At 25.0% G+C, this 23,875-nt stretch overlaps 5 protein-coding genes across 5 annotated transcripts; 2 read left to right on the top strand and 3 right to left on the bottom strand.

The window, feature by feature from the left end:
- Positions 1-222: 222 nt before the first annotated feature.
- On the bottom strand, positions 223-2,668 carry OCT59_017438 (uncharacterized protein; the record flags this gene model as incomplete). Its single annotated transcript, XM_025334111.2, has 6 exons — positions 2,440-2,668; positions 1,121-2,343; positions 861-1,034; positions 669-789; positions 390-587; positions 223-290 (listed from the first exon to the last, which is right to left on the bottom strand). The coding sequence occupies exons 1-6, from the start codon at positions 2,552-2,554 to the stop codon at positions 223-225; spliced, it is 1,899 nt and encodes a 632-aa protein (XP_025166636.2). The 5' UTR covers positions 2,555-2,668.
- Positions 2,669-4,067: 1,399 nt separating this feature from the next.
- OCT59_017437 (uncharacterized protein) lies at positions 4,068-6,263 on the top strand. Its single transcript, XM_025322298.2, has 3 exons — positions 4,068-4,409; positions 4,479-5,982; positions 6,067-6,263. The coding sequence occupies exons 2-3, from the start codon at positions 4,488-4,490 to the stop codon at positions 6,162-6,164; spliced, it is 1,593 nt and encodes a 530-aa protein (XP_025166635.1). The 5' UTR covers positions 4,068-4,409; positions 4,479-4,487; the 3' UTR covers positions 6,165-6,263.
- Positions 6,264-14,583: 8,320 nt separating this feature from the next.
- Positions 14,584-16,041, bottom strand: OCT59_017436 (uncharacterized protein; the record flags this gene model as incomplete). Its single annotated transcript, XM_025322297.2, has 1 exon — positions 14,584-16,041. One exon carries the CDS (start codon positions 16,039-16,041, stop codon positions 14,584-14,586), a length of 1,458 nt encoding a protein of 485 aa, XP_025166634.2.
- A 4,290-nt stretch (positions 16,042-20,331) lies between these two features.
- On the top strand, positions 20,332-21,593 carry OCT59_017435 (uncharacterized protein; the record flags this gene model as incomplete). The annotated part of the gene is made up of 1 exon (XM_025322296.2): positions 20,332-21,593. The coding sequence occupies exon 1, from the start codon at positions 20,400-20,402 to the stop codon at positions 21,591-21,593; it is 1,194 nt and encodes a 397-aa protein (XP_025166633.1). The 5' UTR covers positions 20,332-20,399.
- Positions 21,594-21,598: 5 nt separating this feature from the next.
- On the bottom strand, positions 21,599-23,428 carry OCT59_017434 (uncharacterized protein). The gene is made up of 5 exons (XM_025322295.2): positions 23,092-23,428; positions 22,909-23,014; positions 22,533-22,821; positions 22,285-22,454; positions 21,599-22,201 (listed from the first exon to the last, which is right to left on the bottom strand). The coding sequence occupies exons 1-5, from the start codon at positions 23,417-23,419 to the stop codon at positions 21,760-21,762; spliced, it is 1,335 nt and encodes a 444-aa protein (XP_025166632.1). The 5' UTR covers positions 23,420-23,428; the 3' UTR covers positions 21,599-21,759.
- Positions 23,429-23,875: the final 447 nt, after the last annotated feature.

Below are 23,875 nucleotides of genomic sequence, written 5' to 3'. Positions count from 1 at the left end.
TTAAAATCATAACTTAGGAAATGATCAACGACATACTTTTATCAAGAAATTTTTTAATAAATTTGTTAATAAATTTGTTAAGGTAAAAATTGTTTCAAATGTTCTTAAATAATATTACTGATTAATAAATAAATATTTTAAGTAAAAAGAGTTTTTATAACGTGGTCACATAATTGAACGCACTAACTTTAATTCAAAGATATTATGGAGTCTATTTAAATGTCAAGGTAATAAATAATCAACAACCTTTTCAACTGCCTTTTCAAATGTTTCCCTATAATAATTATCATCTGTAATTTCACAAAAATAATAAATAAATAAATGAGTTCATATCTTAATTTTAAGATAAATTCTTACAAGTTTATTAACTGGTTAGCTGTATAACATACCTTCGTTAGTAACAGGACCAATAACATTATTTTCTAAGAGATTAACACCTCTTGCTTCAGGATGCGACTTTAAAAATTCATTACGAGCTTTTGTAGCAGCTTCTTTAATGACTTTTTCTTCATCTTCAGTTTTATATAAATCACATTTATTACATTTCTTACATTTTTGTCCTGGAATAGGACGAAAATGATCACAAACTATATTAATAAACAAAAAAAAAATAGAAAAGATTAGAAAAAGTTTTTTTCTGAAAATAAATAAAATAAATCAACACTTACAATGTGCATAAGATTCTTGCCGCAAATCCTTTCTACATAAATAACACATAACATAACCACATCTACACGTCATTTTATTGCATCCATCGGCTTTTGTGAATGATATATGACATTTTGGGCACTAAAATTCAAAGAGAGAAATAATAAGAAAAATGATACAGTATGAACCTCACATTTCATTTTGATACTCACGGTTCGTTTAACAGCATCCGCCATAGCTTTTTCCACAAAAAGACGTAAACTATCCTGTTCTCGTTCGTAACACTTATGAAAAGGTTTACTTTCCCTACTACATAATAAACAAGATGTCTTACGACATTCGGGATTTTGACATTTAAATACGTTTCCTCTGCGTCTTCGCTTCACCTAAAGTAATTAAAAAAAAAAATATAACATTAAAATCTGTGTTCCTTTTTCGATAAAAAAAAACCTTCCTCGTAAAATATACATACACGTTTAACGATATTGTCTAATTCGCTAACCCAAGCTTTAAGTGGATAAACACCCATCACATTCCAAACAATTTGAGGAAGAATTAATATAATTACAACGTTTAAAGCTGTAAAAATACTAAAAATACTTTCAAAACTAGTAAATAAAGGTAAAATAGCTACAGGTAAACTAGCCAATAATATAAAAGATTTTGAAGATTTGGGTATTCTAAACTGTTTAAAAGTAAGAAATAAGTCATTGTCATCTACTTCGCAATAATTACAAAAAGGACATTGTACTAATGATAAATTTGATTGTTTTAAAGAATGTTCTACCAAAGAATCTAAATAATTCTTAAATACGTCAGGAAGTAAAGTTGATTTAAGCTGATCATCGGTAAAATAACCATCACAACCTGCTTGTTCAATACAATTAATTTGTTTACCACGTAAAGAACCTTGACCAAATAAACCTTCTTGTACCAAATGATTAATACAATCTTTACAGAATAAATGACCTTCACTACAACAAGTCAAATCTTCAAAAGGAAAATCACCATAACAACAACCACAAGTTATTAATTGATCATTATTCGTATATTCACTGAAATTAACTTGCTTCGCTATTTCATGATCAGCCTTTGATTGTTCTTCTAATTTAACATATTGTAACTTTTGTATTTCTTCTAATAATTCAGGATTTTCCATTTCTTTATATAATTTTCTACGAAATATACTAAATATAGAATTCCACCAATTATTTGTTGTTAAATCCTTCAATTTTTCAAAACTTTTTCTGTAATCGAAATTATTTTCCGCTAATATTGCTTTTATCGTAGAACGCCAAGTTTCAGGAAAATCATTATATAATCTATATCTAACAGCTTTTCTATAACTTTGTGATCTTACCAACTCCCATGGTTCAATAATAAATTGATTTACCCTACGAGGATATCCTCCTTTATCTCCTGATTTATCCATAGTTAATAATCGGTCAATTACTTGTTGTAAGTGATTTTGATCTACACTACATAACTTTTCTCTTAAAAATCCCACATCACATTCGGGAAATAATTCATTAAGTTTTAATAAATATTCATTTTTTGCTTTTGTAGAGTTAGCATTCTTACATCCTTCTGGTATTTTTGGATAATGTCCTTTATTAAAATTAAATATTTTTTCCGTAATTCTCATCACATGATTATCGCGATAAAATCCAATACAATATTTTAAATAGTCTTGATCTATAGAAGAAGAAAGTAATAAATATTATTTTTTTTAATAAAACGAAGAAAATAAGGTAAGGTACGTTTTTAAGTTTTACTTTTAAATATTCAAACCTGCGTCAGGTAATATAGCAATCAATTGTTCAAGGATCGCGTCCTTCTGTGAATTAGACGGATTCGAACTTCCTCCACTATTCCTTAATGAACTAAAAAAGCTTCCCTTAAACATATTTGATCAATAAAATGACTTTCTTTAAAAAAGGTTTCAGTAATGTAAGTTTCTTTTTTACTTATTTTATTAAAAGATTTGGTAAAGCTTTGGGTAAAAAATGAGAAAGGGGATGAAGTTTGTAATGTTGAATAAATGTTGAAATAGGGGTTGTACATAAAATATAAGCTAAGGTCACGTTGAATATCATCTAACCATTGCTTTTTTTGGAATAGAAAAGAGATTTTCATTGAATTTTACGCTATTAATCATATATTAAAAACTATGTGTATAATGTATGTCATATGTGCAATTTAATATTAAACCAGTTTAAACCAATCAAACTCATTTAACTGCGGTCGGTGGGAAAGATAACGAATAAACTAATAAAGTTTTTATCCCGAGCGCAAATGTCTATAAAGAATGAACCATAACAAAATCGAGCTAGCCATTTAACATTCACAACGAAAAGTTTTGTGTTACGATTATGAATAAAGCTATAAAAAAGTAATTAGATAGCTGTATAATTTCATAATCTAGCCTAAACTTTAAAAATGAGTTTGATCATCCAATAATTAATAATGCATTTTGAACGAAACTTTAAATTGAACGAAAAAAAAAAAATTTTGAAGAATTTCATTTTCCTAAATGGAACATATTTGAATTAATTATTATCAAAAATCTCAGAAATTTCGAAATTTTCGTAAATTCATGATAATCTAAATGTGGGATGCTGTTCCGGTGTATAATTTTAACCTGAAATGGTTAAATAACAATGTGATAATTAATTAATAATTCATAAATCTGGTCTCTGGCCAGAATTAAGAAACAAACTTGACCAGATTCGCCAAAATACACGATTTATACATTCACGTGACTTTATCTTTGTAATTTTTGTCTGTTCGTGTAATTTTCTTTTATGATTGATTGTTTATCATAAAAGGTAAGGCGGGAGAAGTAAAAGCTTTGCAATGGAATTGAGTAGTTTTAATAAAAAGTAAACCACAATACCGTGTCATTTCGCCCAAATATTTTGTAAATAAAAGATAAAAATTCGGAATTAAGATCTCCGTGTCGTCATTGAAAGTATTGGACTAAACCTTTTTACATTATTTATTATTTACTGTTTCATACATAAAGAAGAAAGCCGCCGGAAGATACTTTAACATTTAAAGGTTTAATTCAAATTTTTTCAAATGTAGTTTCTTTTTATAGATACATATACCTATATAAAGCACGGTATACCTAAAATAGTTTATTATGATTATTTTCAGGAAGGTTGAACATGGCCGAATCTTTTTCTGTAAAATAAAGACTTTTACCATTATAGTAACTCAGTGAACCTGTTCTATTATACTACAACAATCATACGGCATACTAATTTATTAATTTGTAATACCCGGAATGATTAATTAGGAGAGATGGTAAAATCATTGACAGAAAGATACGGGTTACACCGAAATTTTTTTTTAAGTAAATTGTACGTCAAATTACATTTCATTTATAAATGAAAATATAAAAAAAATTATCTTGTAAGCTTGTGTGTCAAAAATTCCCGTTGCTTAAATCTAATTTTGTAAATTTTGTACTATTGTGTAGGGTAGTAGATTTTATAACTAAATTATTATTAGGACAAACCTTTTTTTTCATTTGAAATTTGGTTGCTTATTTGTTGATTGAAATTAGCCGGTTTCTCTTCCTATTTTCTCTTTCCGTTTTTTTTCCTCCACAGTAAAAAAAAAAAATATCAGCTTTAATATAATAAAGTATAAATGATATAAAAATTTAGATAAAAAAAAAAGGAGGAGAAAGAAAATAAAAAAAAAGGGTACTTTTTTTTTCACAGTTTTTAAAAAACAGCTTTTTCGAAATACAGGTAAAAATGAAGGTTTTATCGAAAATAATTTAATACATCATAACAACTAACTAATAAAAATACTTTCAGGATAGATAAATGTCTTTTAGTAATAATAATAATGATGATGATAATGGAGAAAGTGATAATGAAATGGGAAGAGCGTATTCGACCAGTGAAGAATTCTCCAAACATTTGGATAGGAATAATGTGAGATCAACTACAAATCCGGTGGAATATTTAGAATTTGTTGCAGCACAAGAACAATACGCCCCAAAAAATTTATCTTTACATCAAGATTCATTACCTTCTTCATCACAATTACAACCCACAAACGAACAATTTATTCACATAAAACAAGCTCCTTCTTCTAATGTACATTATGTTATATCCCCTGATGATAATCCACAACAAAATTTAACCAATACACTACTTAGTAATAATAAAATTAGTAATAATAATATTAATAATTATAATCCTTATTTTCCTCCAACAGAACAACAATTACAACAATTTTATGATAATAAACATGTCACTTATAATCCATTACCTTTATCTCCGTTAGATGAAGTTGCTCATAGTCCAAATCAAGATGATGTCAATCGACAAATTTACCAACAATCATCGCAATATCCGCAATATCCACAATATTTACAATATTCACAATATCCACAATACCAACAATCTCAGCAACAATCTCAGCAACAATCTCAACAACATTCTCAGCGACAATCTCAGCGACAATCTCAACAACAACCTCAACAACAACCTCAACAACAACCTCAACAACAACCGCAACAACAACCGCAACAATCGCAACAATTTCAACGACATAATAATATTAATGATAATGATAATAATGATGATGTCAATCAATCCTCAATAGATCATTCGGCTGTTACCCCATCTCCTCTTTCATTGCCTGGCCTATTTCTTTCAAGAAATCGTTCTAGAATATCAACACCAAAGATAGAAAATTTGCCAAAAATACCTAGTGCGTATACTGCTCAAGTACAACAGAGTGATTCCCCATTACGTACAGAATTTCGTAATAGTGATTTAGATGGTAGCGATTCTGACTCTTCGAAACAGAATAATGTTAAAAATATGTTGGGAGAAATATTAAATAAAGATAGATTGTCCAATTTTAAAGAAAGAACTCCAGTCAAAAATACAAATGAATCTTTGGTGAGATTTGATTTTCGTAACGCTAGCGGTGATCCTGATGATCCTTTATTAAATAACAATGCTCAATCTCGAGAGGATAAAGAAGAAAACCGACCGTTACCAACTGGCTTATTAACTGGAAATATAAATATTAACAACAACAACAACGACAACAACAATAATAATTTCAACAACATAGATCATACTATAAATATTGTTCCACGTCAACATTCATCAATAGTTTCCCCTATTTCAAATACTTCAATTACTCCTATTATTCAAAAACCTAATGAGAATGAGAATGAAAAACAAAAACATGATGTGATTAAAATTGGTCCCAATGTAGAAATTAAAGTTTATAAACCAAACCAAGGATCTATTTTAATGTTGATTGCTGTTTTCGTCCTAGCTACTATTGTATTTATAAGTAAGTAAAACAGGAAGGGAAATGGGGAAGGGTAATAACATTCTTTGCTTTACTGACTTCTTTGACTTCTTTTATATAATATAGCATGGAAATTGGGTGATTGGGGAATTGGAAATGCCCAAAATATTTACGATGTAACCACAAATAACGGCTTTTTATCAATGAATCCTTCTGGTACATAAAAATAATTCTTTAATATAGTAAAATTTAAAGAAGGATATGTTGATATCACATTCTAATAGAAAGAGTAAATAACTCCTTTTTTACTCCTCCTAGTGTATAAAATAAATAGTCGTAAAAATGTATATAGTGTATTAAATATATATATATATATGTTTAAAAATCAAAAATGTTATTAGTATTTAAAGGTAATACCCTTTTTTTTTCTTTTTTTTTTTTTTGTAAGGGTGGTTAGTAATTACAAATCGACAATTATTAATGCTTTTTGATTCAATAAAAATTAATTTCATAGATAGCTTTTTTTGCTATTAATTACACTGTTGCAAACAAATACTCTATAATGTCCACTATAACAGATCGAGTATACTGCGCTTTAATCAAATACATTGACTCGTATTTTATCCAATTATAATTCCTTGTTTTTAACTATTAAAATAATAAAATTCTTTCACATATAATTTTACAATAGATGGTTTCACTTTGTTGCCGCAGAGTCGTTAGTCACGTTTAGATTACCTTATATTAATAATTAATGTGAGATACCCCCTGCATCATATATAATTTGTGTAATATATCGCCATATAATAATAATTTTTATTGCGAAGCAAACGGGTTACAAATAATATAGTATTTTAGATATACAGTATTTGTGAAAAGGATATGCAGGAGAACGCTTGCAACTTAATGCAACCGACATATTGACTGAGCAATCAAATGTTTGGCAAGATTTGGGTAGTTAGTAAAAACGTGATTATTTAGACACTTGTATTAATAACGGAAAATTTTGATGAATCCTTTTAATCACATTAATTCAAAATCTTGATTTTTCCCCTGAATAATTGTACCCATTCAAATCTGCTTATAATGCGGCTTATAAGTATAGAGAACATATTTTAAATCATCTATACGTCCACTTTCAAAGCAATCTAAATATTTGACCCAAAATTCATAATTCTTACCTCAAATCGAGATATCCTTTCTTATAGCACTTTATAGTTGAATTTACAAATCCCTTAATATGGACCATATATTGTAATTTTGATTTATCTTTGATTGAATATTCAAATTTGGAGGAATTCTGGAAAAAAGTTTCGTACAGTCATGTTCTTTTAAAATGATTTACTATTTTTCTTTGTAAGATCGACTTTGAACTTTTCAAAAATAATAGATATGAAAATAATGTGTATTATTATGAATGAATTCCAAATACTTGCATTGTTTGTATATATACGTACATACCACGAAAAAAGACTTTACAATTAACACTACGTTATACTTTAATCTACTCACTGCGGTAAATTTAAAGAAAAGACTTGTTTCATTTGCAAATATAGTTTATTGTGTTTTGATGGTTATTAGCAATTAATATATTAAAATAACATTAAGAAAAATAATTGAAGTAGTGAAGTCTCGTTAGCTAAAAAGTTACCACTAATTGGTTTCAACATTAATGTTTTTAGAATTACAAGATTATTATTCACTAAATATTAATGTAATGTGTGAAAAATTATACTATTATTATTAGATATGTGAACCTAAAAGAGCATGTTGTGCTTGAGATAAATATTTTTCTGCCTTAAGGTATCTTTTGGCTGTACTGATGGTGTCATATTGGAATTTCCAATTGTTCTCATCTGGATAATGATATAATTTAAGGACTTGAGCCCAAAATTCAGGCTTCAATTCATCAGAAAATTTTCAATTGTTAATATTCTCTCTATATCATGGTCAACATCTTATACATCCTGTTGATAATTGTTCTAATTGTTGTTGTTTAACATGTCTGTCTATTCTTTTTACATTTTTTACCATTTCTAAAAAAGTGGAAATGTGAAATAAAAAGAGAAATGAATTAGCTGTTCATGACCACCACAGTAATCCAAATAACTAGCAAATAAAAGATAAACATTTAACAGACAGGTTGTTTGATAGTTTAAGAGGTAGTGAGGTACATAACCAGTTCCTCTTCTAAACAGAAAAATTTCAAATAACTTAAAAGTAAAGCACTTTTTTACAGATTGTACCATATAATACTTTCTTAATTCCTAATCTTAATACCTACAAGCCAATTATTAAGAATATTACTTGCTTTTTTATAAAAAGAAAGATAGCAGTTCTTATCTTACTTTAGTTAACTAAGATTTTTCTGAATTTTAAATAAAGTTATACTATTTTTACCTCAGTAATATTTGCATATTTTATTGTATAATAAACCTTTGATTGGAATAGTAATAAAGAATTCTATAAGGTTTAAGAAAAAAAATAATGACATTCAAAACAAAACCTATTTCAATAATCAGGTAAAAAAAAATGATATACAGTATATATTCTTTTTAGTATATATTACATAAATAACTATATATGATTAGTGACTTATATATTTAAGTTATATTATAGAACTCTTTGATAATTAGTAATCATATAAATTAGGAAATGGAAACCATTGTAAATTCAGAATAAGATATTATAATAAATAAAGATGTTAACATATATCAAGAATGATAGTGATTTTCTACTAATTAGCAACATAACGTCTTAGAATTCTGATAATTTTTTGCTGATTAGCAGCATAATGTCTTAAAATTCCCAGATAAAGAAACTCACATAATTGCAATTTTCTACTGATTAGTAGCATATTATCTTGAAATTCTGAAACACATGATTGATTATTTTTCATAGTACATAAATATATATAATCCTTCACATTTGTTCTGAATAATTACATGAAATAGAAGAAATAATTTAAATCATATATTTTTATATTATTCTTAATTTAATTAGTTTAGAATACAGTGAACTGAATAAAGAATTATATAATTCTACATTTTTTATTTTTAAAATTAATACAATTTAAATATTTAATTAAATATTTAAAGCTAGTATCATTATTAAAAAAAACTCAGATATATAATTTATATAATATATGTTATAACTGATATATGGATCAAATTGAATTTGATTAGATTTAGATTTAATTTAATTTGAATTAAATTCAAATTGATCTAAACTTGATTAAATTATTCAAATCTGATTTGTAATTTAATTTGATTTGATTCAATTTGATTTAATTTGATTTAAATTTGATTTAAATAATTTGAATCTGATTTGATTCAGTAATTTGATTCAATTTAATTTGAATTTAATTTGAATTTGATTTGAATAATTCAAATTAATTTAATTTGATTTAGTAATCTGACTTAAATTTGATTTAGATTTGATTTAAATTTGAATTTAAAATTTAAATTTGATTTGTAAATCAAAAATTATTGAATCAAATTGGATCAAATCTAAATCAAATTTGAATTGATTTGATTTGACCGAATCTTTTGCAGAACACTACTAGTATAATTTACAATTTTGATTATTTAAACTTATTTTACATTTTACATTATTACAATAAAGTTTTTTTATATTTTACAATATTTTTATATCTAATATTTATTATAAAGAATATTAAAAAAATATAATAGCCCTTTTAACATAAAAATATTGTATTAATTTTTATATAAAAATAATGGAAACTTTAAATAATTATTGCAATAGCTGTAAATTTTTTTATTATTTGAATTTATAAGTTATAGAATTAAAATTATTAAACAATTCAAAATTTGCAATAATTATTATTAAAGATTTAAGAAAAAGCAAAAAATACTTGTAAAAAATAATTGTTAATCTAGTATATCTTATAATCAAAAATTTAAAATTATAAAAATATACAGATTTATAAAAATAACAGGACTCAGAAATATATATATAGGGGTCAGGTGGCAAAAAATTTTTTTACTATAAGTTATACGCAGAGACTTTTTATATGAGTAGTATGTATATTGACACTTGATATTGAAAATCCTGCAAAAATACGCAAATAAAATTTCAGACATTAAGTTATTAATTATTTTATCATGACTTCTATATTATTTATAAAACCAAATACTAATGTGAAAAAATAGAATTTACCATTTTTTTAATAAGATCCTAAATATCTCTTATAGAACTTATAACTGATTTTTTGCCAAAAAAAATCCAATTTGCTTTTTTTTTATTTTTAGTTTTTTGCGATTATCTTGATATCCAATGATTTGATTCATACAAATATTTTTATTTTATAGAACTCAATGAAAGTTACAAAATAAGAATGCTTACCAAAACTATTTTTCAAAATTTTAGTTGAATTAAAATTCAATCTGAAATTATTTTTTATAATAAATTTAATTGCTTAAATTGTTTTTATATTTTCTGAAACTAATTATAATTTCAGATTTACCAATTTTTTTATTAAAAATAAAGTTTTTAAGTTTCAGATTTTTGAATTTTATTATTAAATGAGTTTTAAGCAGCAACATTACTATAAAACAAAAAAAAAATTTGTATAAGTTGGACTAGATAATTGCAAAATACTAATTTTTTTTTTGTGAAAGTTAACCTCTGAGTTGTATATATAATGTTCGAAATTCTTGACTAATAGTAATATTATTGATAAAATTTAAATATTTAATTTTTATAAATTTAGTATCACTATAATAACTAAATAAAATATGTATTGATAATACTTTGAACTCTATTACAAGTTAAGTTATTTCATCAGACAATTTGTTTAAGCGTAATTTAGTGTAATATTTTGGAGGTAGTGTAAAATTTCAAAATATTACATTAAAACATAATATTACAAAAGTTTATGCTTTTAAATTTGAATAATTATAGTAATTTAATAATATTTTGCTATCTACTGATCCAATCAAGACGATCTATAGTTCATTGGAATCAGCTCATCAATATAAATCAAATGGTAGTAAAATCGCATCTTTACTAAGGTTGTCTGCCTAAACCTCCCCAAAATTCTACAATTAGTTTCTCCAAAATTTTACTATAGTTTTATTATAGTTCGGCAAGGTTTCAGCAGTTTTAGCATTTATAATAAGTTTTGTCAGATTTCGCTTTTCTCACAGAGTTTTGCCAACTTTTTAATAAGACTTTCATATAGTTTTGGCAAAGTTTCACTATTTTGGCATTTCGTCAATTTGCCAAAACTAGAGCTCCGAAAATGACTCGCATAAACTCGCATTTTTGACTCGCATAATTGTAAATTTTCGTTTAATTATATTCTAACTTAATAAATAGTACTTTAAAATTAAGGTTTTTGACTCGTGACTCGACTCAACTCGACTCATTAGGAGCTCTAGCCAAAACCCCCTAGTTTCTCCAGCAATCTTAATTTTTACATTTAATAGATGACTTTCTATTAATTTAAAACTTATTGCATACTATAGAGTATTTTATCAACTATAGAAATGTGTTTTTACTATCATTTGATTCGTTTTGATGAGCTGATTCCAATGAGATCATCTTAATTAGATCAGTAGATAGCGAGAGATTATTAAATTACTATAATTATTCAAATTTAAGAGTATAAATTTTTGTAATATTACATTTTTAGTATAATATTTCAAAATTTTACACCACCTCCAAAATATTATACTAAATTATGCCCAAACAAATTTCCTAATGTGTTTTATTTTTAATGATATCTTTTAATTTTTTATATATTATTAATATATTTCTAGCAGTCTTAATAGGATCCCAGATATCACATATATAACTCACATTTGAGTTTTAGCAAATTCAATCAAAATTAGGTTAAACTCATAATTTTAGATAGAGCAAATTGATTGAAAATTAATTAATAGTCATAATTATGAGTTTTAGCAAATTGTGTTGATTTTACAAAGTCATATTTTATATTTGAGCAAATTGGTACTTTTTTTTTGAATTTAACTTATCCTTTTTTTTTTAACTTTTATTGATAATATTTTTAAAAATATTAATTTCAGAGTCTGGGTTATATTTTGGCCAAAATTAAGTATAATTCCTACCAAAATTAAGCATAATGCAGGCCAAAAACTGTCTGATTAGTTTCGCAACATTTTTATTTTTTAATAATTATTTATATTTAGTTTATTATTTTTATTAATTATTATTTTATCTATAATTTACACATTTTTAATTATAAATTATAAAAATTAATAGTTTAATTTATATTAATTATTTATTTTATTGATAATAAAAAAAAAAGATTGTTAATTTTGGTAAATTGACAATTAAATTTACCAATCTACAAATAATTTGAATAAACTGAATTCATTCAGTTTATATATAATTTCATTATATAAAGTACCAAAATAATTTGGGATGTTGTAATTGATTTGAAATTTTACTTATAATTATGGCAATTTAAAATAATTTGACAACATGTATAGTTAAAATTTAATATATATATAATATATATATTTATTTAATAACTTTATGAAAAGCTTTTTTTTTATTCCAGAAACAGAGTTTCAATACAAGATCAACAATTGCTTTATTGCTTTCAGTTGGCAGATAAAATTTATGCAGTTATGCTATTTTCTCAAATTGCTGATATTATATCAAATTTATAAAATTATAACTAATAACTAAAATTTTTAATCCTTTCCTGTAAGGATCAAAATAAGATAAATAAAGCAATTGTCAATTCTACTTTTATTATTTTACCAGAAAAATTAGATAAAATTATCAAATGTTATATTACAAGCTACTTTTAACAAAAGGCTGATATCCAGACATTATTGTTTGAAGCGTATATATAGGATACCTCTATTTTACTGCAAACCATATATGTGTTATCTATCCACATGTATACATGACCAATAAAATATTAGGATTAGATGTAACTTTAGATTTGTTTATGTATAATTCTTTTTATTTACATTCTTAATTTAAAATTTCTTAAAAATTTTACATGCTTTTTAGTTTGTATTCATTTTTTTTTAAAATAAAAATAAATAAAAAATAAAACAATTGATTTTGCAATGTGATTTTTTTGTAATATCATAAATAACACTTTTAATTTTTATAAACATATGATTTATAATACTTTGGATATATTAATGGTTATTGTTTCCTAGTATATATAATGTTTAGGTATTATACCAGTTAATATTTAAATGTCATATCAGATAAATAAACTGAAGTTGATGTCTAAACATTATTTAGTATGATGTTAAAAATCTCAACTGGAATAATGTTAATAATTACCAAAAATATTAATTTTATTTTATAGTAAATTTATTAATTTTCTGAATTAATTCTTAATATTTAAACCCATTCTTTGTAAATTTAATAATTTTCTTTATTTTTATATTTTTCAATAATCATATGATATTTATTATTTAATATATTTGATAATATTATTAGTATGATGTCTGGAAATAATATCCTTAACATCATGTTGAATCATTCTACATATATCTCCAATATGATATCAAGACAATCAACTTTTTGTTAAGGGTGGCTTTTTATGCAAGTTCCATACAAATAGGGATCTGAATTTCATATATCAATCTTTCAGCTATATTATTGACTACAGCATATATTGTAAATAAAGAAAAAGAGAATTTGAGTCTAAGAAATCAGAATTGAAGGTATTACTTAAATTCATTGATTCAGAAAAGAATCATTTAATTTAAATTATTTGTTTTTAATTATTAAATTTGATAGATATTCTCTTATAAAGATAATCCTCTTTACACTTTTTAATATATTTATCTATAGACAAATAAATTATATCATAGACAATAAATGCTATTTTTAATACGCAGTTCGAAATAAGTCACATGACTTTCATGTAGTCACAAATTTCCCCCTCAGAAGTCACTTTTTTTTTGAAATATGAACCTATAAGTTTGGGTTAGATTCATTATTAATGAGGAAACAAACAAATAAATCAATTGATCTAATCTTGATCTAATCAATAATCTGTCAATGTATAAAGTTTCTATTAAAACCAGTATTGTAAATTCGATGTAATTTTATGAGATTTGTACAGTATTATTAATGTAAATTGGCATAGACTCCGATAGATTCCTGCAAATTCCATGGGAATTTCATTCACTGATTAAAACAAGTTACCCAATAGTTCGTAATTGAGATTACGACAAATAATAATTAAAAAATTTTTAATAATATATTTATTGATATAAAAGCTAATTTAATACATTTGTTAGTAAATAAGAAAAATATGTACAGTATAATAACCAATATAATAAACAAAACATATATTTCAGAATATAATTTACTTTATAACATCATAAAAAAATAAAACATTGCTTTCAAGGTAGTGTTACGATCCGGATGGACAAATGGATGATTCGGATGACCATCCGGATGAATTTCAATATAAAAATCCGGATGACCGATCCGTAAATAACGGATGATCCGGATAACCATCCGAATGGTTCCATTACTACGGATGGATCCGGATTTATATACAGAAATAGCAAATGACGAATCATTCGTATCTTCATCTGGATCCAATCCGAATGATTTCAAATCGGATAAATCCGCGGATTGATGGATTGACGGATCAACGGATCGCAACACATTTCAAGGATAAATTTTACCAAGTTTTTTAATACAAATACCGTAAGGTCTAATATCATCACTTTTTGGACTGATCCAATATTCGCCGATACTAGTGTTAATTTTATTTAAAGTTTGAGGATTTACTCTATTTTGAAATACCAGACAATAAACTTCGTTATTATGAATAAATTTATTAGCAAATAAAGCCGCAACATTGATATCAGGAGTAGAATAAATTCCATATCCGAATTTAAATCTTTTTCCCTTTGTAATATCAAAACCAGTTTCAGCAATTGATCTTGCATTAAATTTATCTGTTCCATGATAAGAAACAGGCCATTCGTTTGGGTCTGATTCATAACGCCAAGATCCTTTTTTAGCTGCTTTACCTAACCAAGCATTATTTCCATATTTATTTAATACTTTAACGGCAATTCGTTTCCAGCCGCACGGTCTGCGATATTCGTACGATCCTCTCATAAATTTTTTATCATCAACAATATTCGTAAAATCACAATCATACATTGGATCAAGAAAATCTGAATCGATAAAATTAATAACTTCATTATTTTGGCCAATCAAATTAATCATTACATTATTATTTAAAATATTATAATCTAATAATGTTAGATTATCTTTTAATAAAATTCCTGAATAAATCAATCGTTGTCGATTTGATGGAACTCTAGTTTTACTTTCAATATGAAATTTTATGACAGAAATTTTTGCGATAATTGGAACATTTTTAATTGGAATTATTTGTCCATTTAACGTACAAATTCTAATAACTATCATAGTCGGTTTTTGAGAAATTTGATTAGAATTTTGCTGAATTTGTTGAGAAATTTGTAACTGTTGTGAATGCTGTGATTGAATTTGTTGAGAAAATTGCGATTGTTGCAATTGAATTTGTTGAAGAAATTGAGATTGTTGCGATTGAATTTGTTGAGGAAATTGCACCTGAATTTGAGACAATTGCGATTGAATTTGTTGAGGAAAGTGCGATTGAGCTAGTTGAAAAACTTGAAATTTCTGGACAATATGCTGTTGAAAGGGGAAAATTTGTTGAGTAATTTGTTGCTGTAAAGAAGACATCATAAAATTATTCGGGTTTACAATAAAACACTGCGTATTATTTGCAGAACAAAAATGAGAAGATTCTTGAGTAGAAAAAGAGGTATCAGAAACAAATTGAGAATCAGAATAATCAATATCATGTTGATTGATATTTTCGTTTCCTTGCAAAGAATAATGGGGATTAGAATCGTCATTATTATTTTGTACTTCCCCGCCGGCTAAATAAGAACTATGGAGAGATACTGGATTTATGTTTTGATAAATAGCGTTATTATTAATTCCATTATGTATTTGATTCCAATACTCTGATTGTGATATAATGGGTAAACCGGTTAATGATTTAAGGGCCGTAACAACAAGCGATGAATTTGAATTATCAAAATTGTTGTTGGAAAATGCCATCTTTGATATATTTTTCTTTAAAAAAGAAAAATATATCAAAGATGGCTGATAAAAATTAGAGATTTTATATTAATTTGTTTCTATTCGTCATTCTAATATTACTAATTTTAGAAATAGATGAAAGAGGTGATCATTAGGATTATTTTTGAATTAACATAAAAAAACCAAATTTTATTAACTTTTTATAAAAAAACTCTAACTTTATAGTTTATATACATTGTAATGTGTTTTAAATGACCAAATATCTATATCATATATATATATAAAACATAGTATATGTGTATATAAAACATAGTATATAATAATACATAAACGTGATATCCTCGAATTTATCAGATTTTATCACTAATCCGTTTTTGGAAATAAAAACAAAGCGGTAGTTCTTTCAAGGATTCCAAATTAAGGAATGGGATTGGATTAGATAGAACTGCAACCGTTTATTAAACTAAAAAAAATCACATAGAAAATAGATGCTTTTTAGTTAGATCTGATTTTCTTTTAATTTTAGAATTGTCGTTGAAACCTTTCATAATTTAACAGGTGATTTTGCTCTAGTTTTTCGATGAAGAATAATCCAAATTTTTGTAATTAGATATTAGAATTTGCGATTATTAATTTCAATCTGTTATCTGCTATTTATGCAGGAGTTCACTTAAAAAAAAACGGTTAAAAAATTATTAATAAAAAAATGTTGTGTTACAAATAATCTGTTGATATATTTTTTTAATTACAATATTTGAACCTTAAAAATTTTCAAATTGACGATACATTGTAAAGCTTCCTTTTAGATATTGTTTCAAAGAGTCATATTTATCAAGAATATTTTTCTTTGAATCCATTGATGTCAGATTATCTATTGTATTTCAGACGGATTAAAAGTCAAACAAAACTACGATTAGTAACAATCAAAAGTATTAAGCACTCGGAACGAAAGTTGTGAAAGAACCGATTTTCAACTCCGGTGACTCCGATTCACTGATATTCTCTGAAGCAATAATAATAAAAATTATAATTTTCGCAAAAATAAGTTTGAAGTATTCTCAGCAGGATAACCAAAATAACGAATATCGTATTTGAAGCTTAAACAATGAATGGATCCAGAATTCCAGCACTCCATAAATGTATACCTCCCTAAGTGTACACTTCCGCTATTTTTTTACTAAATAGTTTTTCAGACAAAGTTGACGAAAAAAAGTAAATAATTATTGAGGAATTTTCTCAATATTGATCAGTTTCGCTAGTCAACAGATATAATAATTTATTACATTTTAATTTTTTATCATTAAAGACTTTAAAATTCTAATAATCAAAAGATTTCTAAACTTTTTATTTTCTTGTAAGCTCTATTTAAAGTCGTCAAAATCCCACTGCTAGATCCAAAAAATTATATTATTTACCATATTAAAACTACAAGTTTTCTTAAAATATTAAAGTTCCACAATCAAATCTCAACAAAATCGTCGCCAAAGATGAAGAATATTCAAAGAAATACATATTTTTAGAAGTACAACTTTTGACTACTATTTTTCAATATCTGATTAAAAACGAAGATCATATCATTATGTGTATATATAGGTTGGTTGAGCTATTCAAATTTTTTTTTTAAAATTCTTTGACTCATGATTCTGATTATTGAAAGTAAGCGAGAATTTATAATATAAGTTTCATAAATTTTATTTATAATCAAAATATACATAGTACCTTTGCTATCACGAATTCTAGCTTGTTTTTAGTTTCTTCTAGTCTTTCCTGAAATGTAGACGAGAACTTTCTCTGAAGTATTTAAGGTGAACATTCTTTATATGTTGTGCTATCAGAAACTACTTATTCTTGGCTAGCATTCTTAACATAGCATATACCTTCTTTTCGAACTTGAGACTACCTAATTTTGTGTACATATTTCAAGATAAATCAGCCAGTGCGTAGGCTTTACAAAAATTCGGATTAAATTTATAAAAAATTTTTAATACATCGGATTTAATTTTGCATGATGATCTGTTGTGATCGACCATGACCTCATGACCATCATACCTGACGAGGTGGCTTGTAAAATTTGCTCACTAGACGATAATTTTAAGGATTTCGATATAATAAGGTGTGTAGTATTCTTAAAGTGATAGAACAAAGTTTTTTTAGTGATCCGTATTTGTATATTAGTATAAAAAAGAAAATTTTTACCGTAAGAATTTTCTAAATTCTGCACGCTCTAATCAGACTCTAGAAAATAATTTTAGACTGTTTTTAATACGATTGTTACACGATATTTATCTTACCTTCAAACTTTGGGGAAACTATTCATTTTAAAGCTAGTTGGACCTTGATAACTAAATCTATTAGATTATAGTGAAATATCAGATGCCCGTTGGCATTTTTTTCCGCGATAATTTTTTTTTCTTGTAAAGGAATCTGCGAGTGAAACATCTTTTTCATTACAGATTGATCTCATCAAAATTAATGCGTTAAAATTTTATGAAATAATACAAACATTCATTTATTTACTAACCAGGTAATAGATTTACAACTATTTATCATACGGGCAGGTTTACATATGGAAATGCATCACACCGCATCGATAAAACTAGTGTAAAAATTTTTTCCAAATCATAGATATACGTAAACAGTCTTCATATGCAAATTATATACTAATCGTAGATTGTTATCGTAATCTTACTATACTGGGTTAAAAACGCAAACTCCGAGAAAAAAAAATACGCCTTGAAAATCTTTTCACGTTACTTTGCGTTACACCTGACGCCGAATGGCCGAGAACTTGGTTTTAAGAAGCTCAGGTCTCCAGCTTTTAAAAAGAATTCTGATTGGACAAATTTCTAAATCACATGATGCAAATGTTTTAAGTATATTTTTTCACGAAGGATGAAGCTTCTATGTGGGCTCGACCACCCTGTATACATTTTAGTTTAAACAAATCGAAATTTTTATAATCACTTCTGCGTTTAACACTTCTGTATCACGGTACTCACTCTTTTTCTAATAAAATAAGTATATTTTTTAGAATCAAATGCAATTATTGCAAAATTTTGAATATGAAAAAATTAAATCAAATGTAAAAATATTTTCTTGGCCATTTCTATAATTGAATACTACATATACATAGAGTATAATATTATAAGAATATGATAGAAATATTAGAAGTAGAATTTTTAAGTAAGTAAAAAATAAAATCAAATACTGTATGTATATAGATATTTTCTTATCCATTTTTATAATTGGATACGATGATCGGTTACATATACGTAAATTTGATTAATATTATTCCAAAAGACGACAATACAAAATTTTTTTTCTTTCCAAGGAGAAAATTAACTTTAAAATTGATGATCACGCAAAATATTTATTTCTTTATTTGTAAAAAAAAAATAGTTAGACAATGAAAAATAGTGAACGAATCAAATCAGGAGATTAATTATATTTCAAAACAATATATATTTTTGAACAATACTTTTTAAAAAAAAAATAAATGAAGAAAAAAAAATTTTTATAATAATATTAAATAAATAATACTAAATAATGATAATTTGATAGTAACATTAATCAAAAACGAAAAAAAGAATAAAATTTAAAAAAGGTTAACCGATTATTAAAGTAAGTTTAGTAATTTTATATATAATTATATAACGTATACATATGCATGCATGCATTAATTAAAATTCAATCTATAAGCTGTAAGTGGTTTAAATTACGACTTGTGATTGCGTATTTATGATTTAGCATATACGTACCTAATTTTCAATCCAATAAGAATAATTATTATTCTCACTAGTTTTAACCGGTTTAATTGTTTAAAAATCTAAATTCCTTGAAAAATTATTTTAAAGAGGCGGAATAGTATTATTTGTATTATTTGGGAAAATAAAAGATTTTTTTTCCTTATAATTCTTATAATTATATTAAATATTTATATATTTTGATTTTTAATATTATGCTGTATAAATGAATGCTTGCTTATAATATGTGGCATTGTTATATGCATCATAATTCAGTGTAATTTATGCATGCATTTGATACCTGCCAAAATAAAAAATACTCTTTTTGATTATCATATTATTTTTTATGTGTATTACAATAACGTTTCTTTAAAAGTTTTTTAATTCGTTCAATTTAGGAATTGTTTAATTTTTTTATTTTAAAAAGATTCGAAAAGGTATATAAAATGCGTACTTCTACGAAAATGCAAGCACAGCCGAAAAAAAGCATTACAGGTTAGAAGAAAAAAAAAAAAAAATTTTTTTTTTCGATTTAAATAACACAGTTGATCCTCTTTTTTTATCGCTCTCTTTTCTTCCTAAAAATAAAATAAAATAAAATATTCTTATAAAGAATATTTCTTTATTTTCAATATGTCGCCACTTGAACCTTTTGCCAATCAAACAGTTATAAATGATTCATCAACTGAAGAAATAATAACTGATGAAGTATCATTATTAAAAGTTCAAAATCAACCAACAGAAACAACAGCAATTTTTACAAAAGATAAAGTACCATCAATTCTTGAGATTAGAAAATCGATTCCTTCAAAATATTTTAATCCATCAATTAAAAAATCATTACAATATGTTTTATGGGATTTAATGATTGTATCAATATTATTCCTAACATATTATGAATTAAATTCAATTAAATTTATTCCTGTGATTATAAAAAATTTGATATTTTTACCATTATATACTTTTGCTCAAGGTACAATGTTTTGGGCTATATTTGTATTAGGTCATGATTGTGGTCATGGTAGTTTTAGTCGGTATCCTTTATTAAATGATATAATTGGTACTTTATTACATACCTTTATTCTTGTACCTTATACTACATGGAAATTAAGTCATCGTCATCATCACAAAAATACTGGTAATATTGATAAAGATGAAGTATATCATCCTGTTAGAAAATGTGAAGCTGATAAAATGTTAAATGGTGAAGATTCTAAAATTATACCTTATTTTGGTTTCGGTATTGGTTGGTTAGTTTATTTAATTGAAGGTTATGGTCCAAGAGCTGTTTCTCATATAAATCCTTTTAATCCTTTATTTCTTAAAAATCGTTTGGGTGCTATAATTTCTATTTCTTCGGTTTTTTTTGCTTTATCATTTTTAATTTATTTATCAAATATTTTTGGTTCATTTACAATTTTAAGATATTATTTTCTTCCTTGGGTCATATTTGGTAGTTGGTTAGTTATAACTACTTTTCTTCATCATCATGGTGTTGAAAATGATTTAAAATTACCTTGGTTTTCTGATGACCAATGGAATTATGTTGTTGGTAATCTTTCTTCAGTAGATCGTGATTATGGTATTTTACATGATGTAACTCATTCTATTGGTACTCATCAAATTCATCATTTATTCCCTGCTATACCTCATTATTATCTTAAAGATGCTACTACTTATTTTCAACAAATATATCCTCAATTTAAACGTGAATCAAAAGAACCAATCTTTAAAACTTTTATTAATATGTTTGATATTTGGAAATCTCAGCATCTTATTAATAGTGAAACTAAAATTTTCATTTATCAAAAAGAAAAGAATCAATAATAATTTGTGTATATAGATAACTTATTATTATTATTATTATTATTACTATTTTGCATTTTCTTTTTTTATTTCTCAACAAATACATTATATTCAAAAAAAAAAATAACAAATAAATAAATGAAAATTTTTCTATAAAATTTGTTCACCTCACCTTCTCATCATTCGATTATGCTGGTGGAAAGAAATTAGCAAAAAGGATAATTCCACTTCCACCATATAAAACAAAATAAACCATCATACCATATCCTAATATTTTGTCTAATTTGCTAGCTTCTTTGGATATCGATCTCATAAATAAATGTGCAACGAACCAATAAACTGTGGGTTGTGAAGAAAAAAATCTTGTAATAACTTGAATATGTATTGATGTAATTGAATATAATAATAAAACGGCCCATAAATAAATAAAAGGTAATAAATTATGTGTATAATATGGTGTTTTGATCTCTAATTGTTGCTGTTTTTGTTGTAATCCAAGAGTAAATATTCTTTTGAAATCAATTTTAGAATAATCATATATTCCATAAAATGATAATAATATCATTGGAGTGGCTAATAAAAAATTTGGAATTTGTTTAATTTCATAATATGTTAAAAATCCAGCATTCCTACAAAAAATTTTAATTGAGATATGTTATAAAAAAAAAAATTGAATCTAATAAAAATAATTTAATATTAATATCTCCCTTACCAATAAAATATTTGAACGAATGAATATAATACTGGTATTTTATTATTACACCATGATCTTGGTTCATTTAAAATACAATATTCATAATATCCATAACTTTGAAATGTTAAAAATCCAAAAAGAACGATTAAACTCAATATTGTGGTTTTTATCAATCTTACAAATATTTTCTAAAATAAATAAGTGAAAAATATATAAATAATGTAAAAAATTTGTGTTATTCATCTAATAATTGATTCTTTACTTACCATTACATTAATCCTATTTATATCTTTAATTAAAAATTCATATATATAAAATCCAATATATACGATTCCATTTGATCTAGTAAACGAAGATAAACTCCAGATAAATGCAGCAATCCAAATGTTTCCTTCATAAAATAATCGCATACCAAAAAAACTTAAAAATGCAAATAAACTTTCAGTATACATCGTTGACATAAACATGCAAGATGGTGTTAATATGTAAAATATTGATGTCACCAATGCATATTTTTCATATTTTTCTTTATTGTTAAATATTAAAAGAGTCAATCTGTGTAAAAAAAAAAGTAATGTAAATAAAGGAATTGATGAAGCAGATAAATTATATTTATATACAATATTAAATATATATATATACTTATATAAATTAATTGATGCTAATATAAAAGAAACATTGGCTATTAAAACTCCTGATAAGAGTAAAATCTGTCTATACGTTAAAAAATATCCTAATGGTAAGAATACTAGAACAACAATATATAAAGTTATACTTGGTTTCGTTCTTTGAAAAATCTATTGCAAAAAACAAGAATTTATTTACCTGAATTACTTAAACCTCTAGCTAATAATGGTAACAACGGGAAAAAGGCGTGTTCTTGTTCATAGACATACCCTTCTTCACTTATATGCGTAAAGTAAAAAGCATCCCATCTCAAAAATACTCTGAAACAAATATTGAATATTTTTTGTATTAAAGTTGAATCTTCATGACTTATTAATATGGTATCTACCGATGAATCATAATCATCTACTATAAACGTTGATATTAATGCTATTATCCATGCTAAAAATCGCGAAAGTATCGAAAGTTTAAATATTAAAGCTATATGATTATTATTACTACTCGTAAAGGGTTTATTTTGATCCATGAATTTAAACAAATTATTTAAAAATTTCAACCAAAAAAAAGTTTTATCTCGAATTATCCGTGTAACCTCGTTGACAATTATCCAAAATGTTGAAACTTAATATGTTATACCTAAAAGAAATGATCGAATCACATGATTTAACTATTTACATTTGGGAAATCAATCTAAACCTTTTTTTTTTATGATATAAACTTTATTTCATATATTTATTATAAAAAAATACATACATGTATATAATAATAATTTTAAATTATTTTATTAATTTATACATTATTCGATACTAAATCCACCAAACAAACTCGCTTTTTAACTATAACTAAAAAATTTTTTTTTATAAAAAAAAATTAATGTTTTATGTTTTAACATAGAAATTAATTATATAATATTTAAATCTTATTTTACATATAAAATTTGTGCAACCATCAGGCATCGCATCACTTCTAAACTAACTATATA

The sequence above is a fragment of the Rhizophagus irregularis genome, chromosome 26, assembly GCF_026210795.1.
Source record: "Rhizophagus irregularis chromosome 26, complete sequence".
Classification (NCBI taxonomy): domain Eukaryota; kingdom Fungi; phylum Glomeromycota; class Glomeromycetes; order Glomerales; family Glomeraceae; genus Rhizophagus; species Rhizophagus irregularis.
The sequence above is the reverse complement of the archived record's forward strand: the minus strand, read 5'-3'. Positions and strand labels throughout refer to the sequence as shown.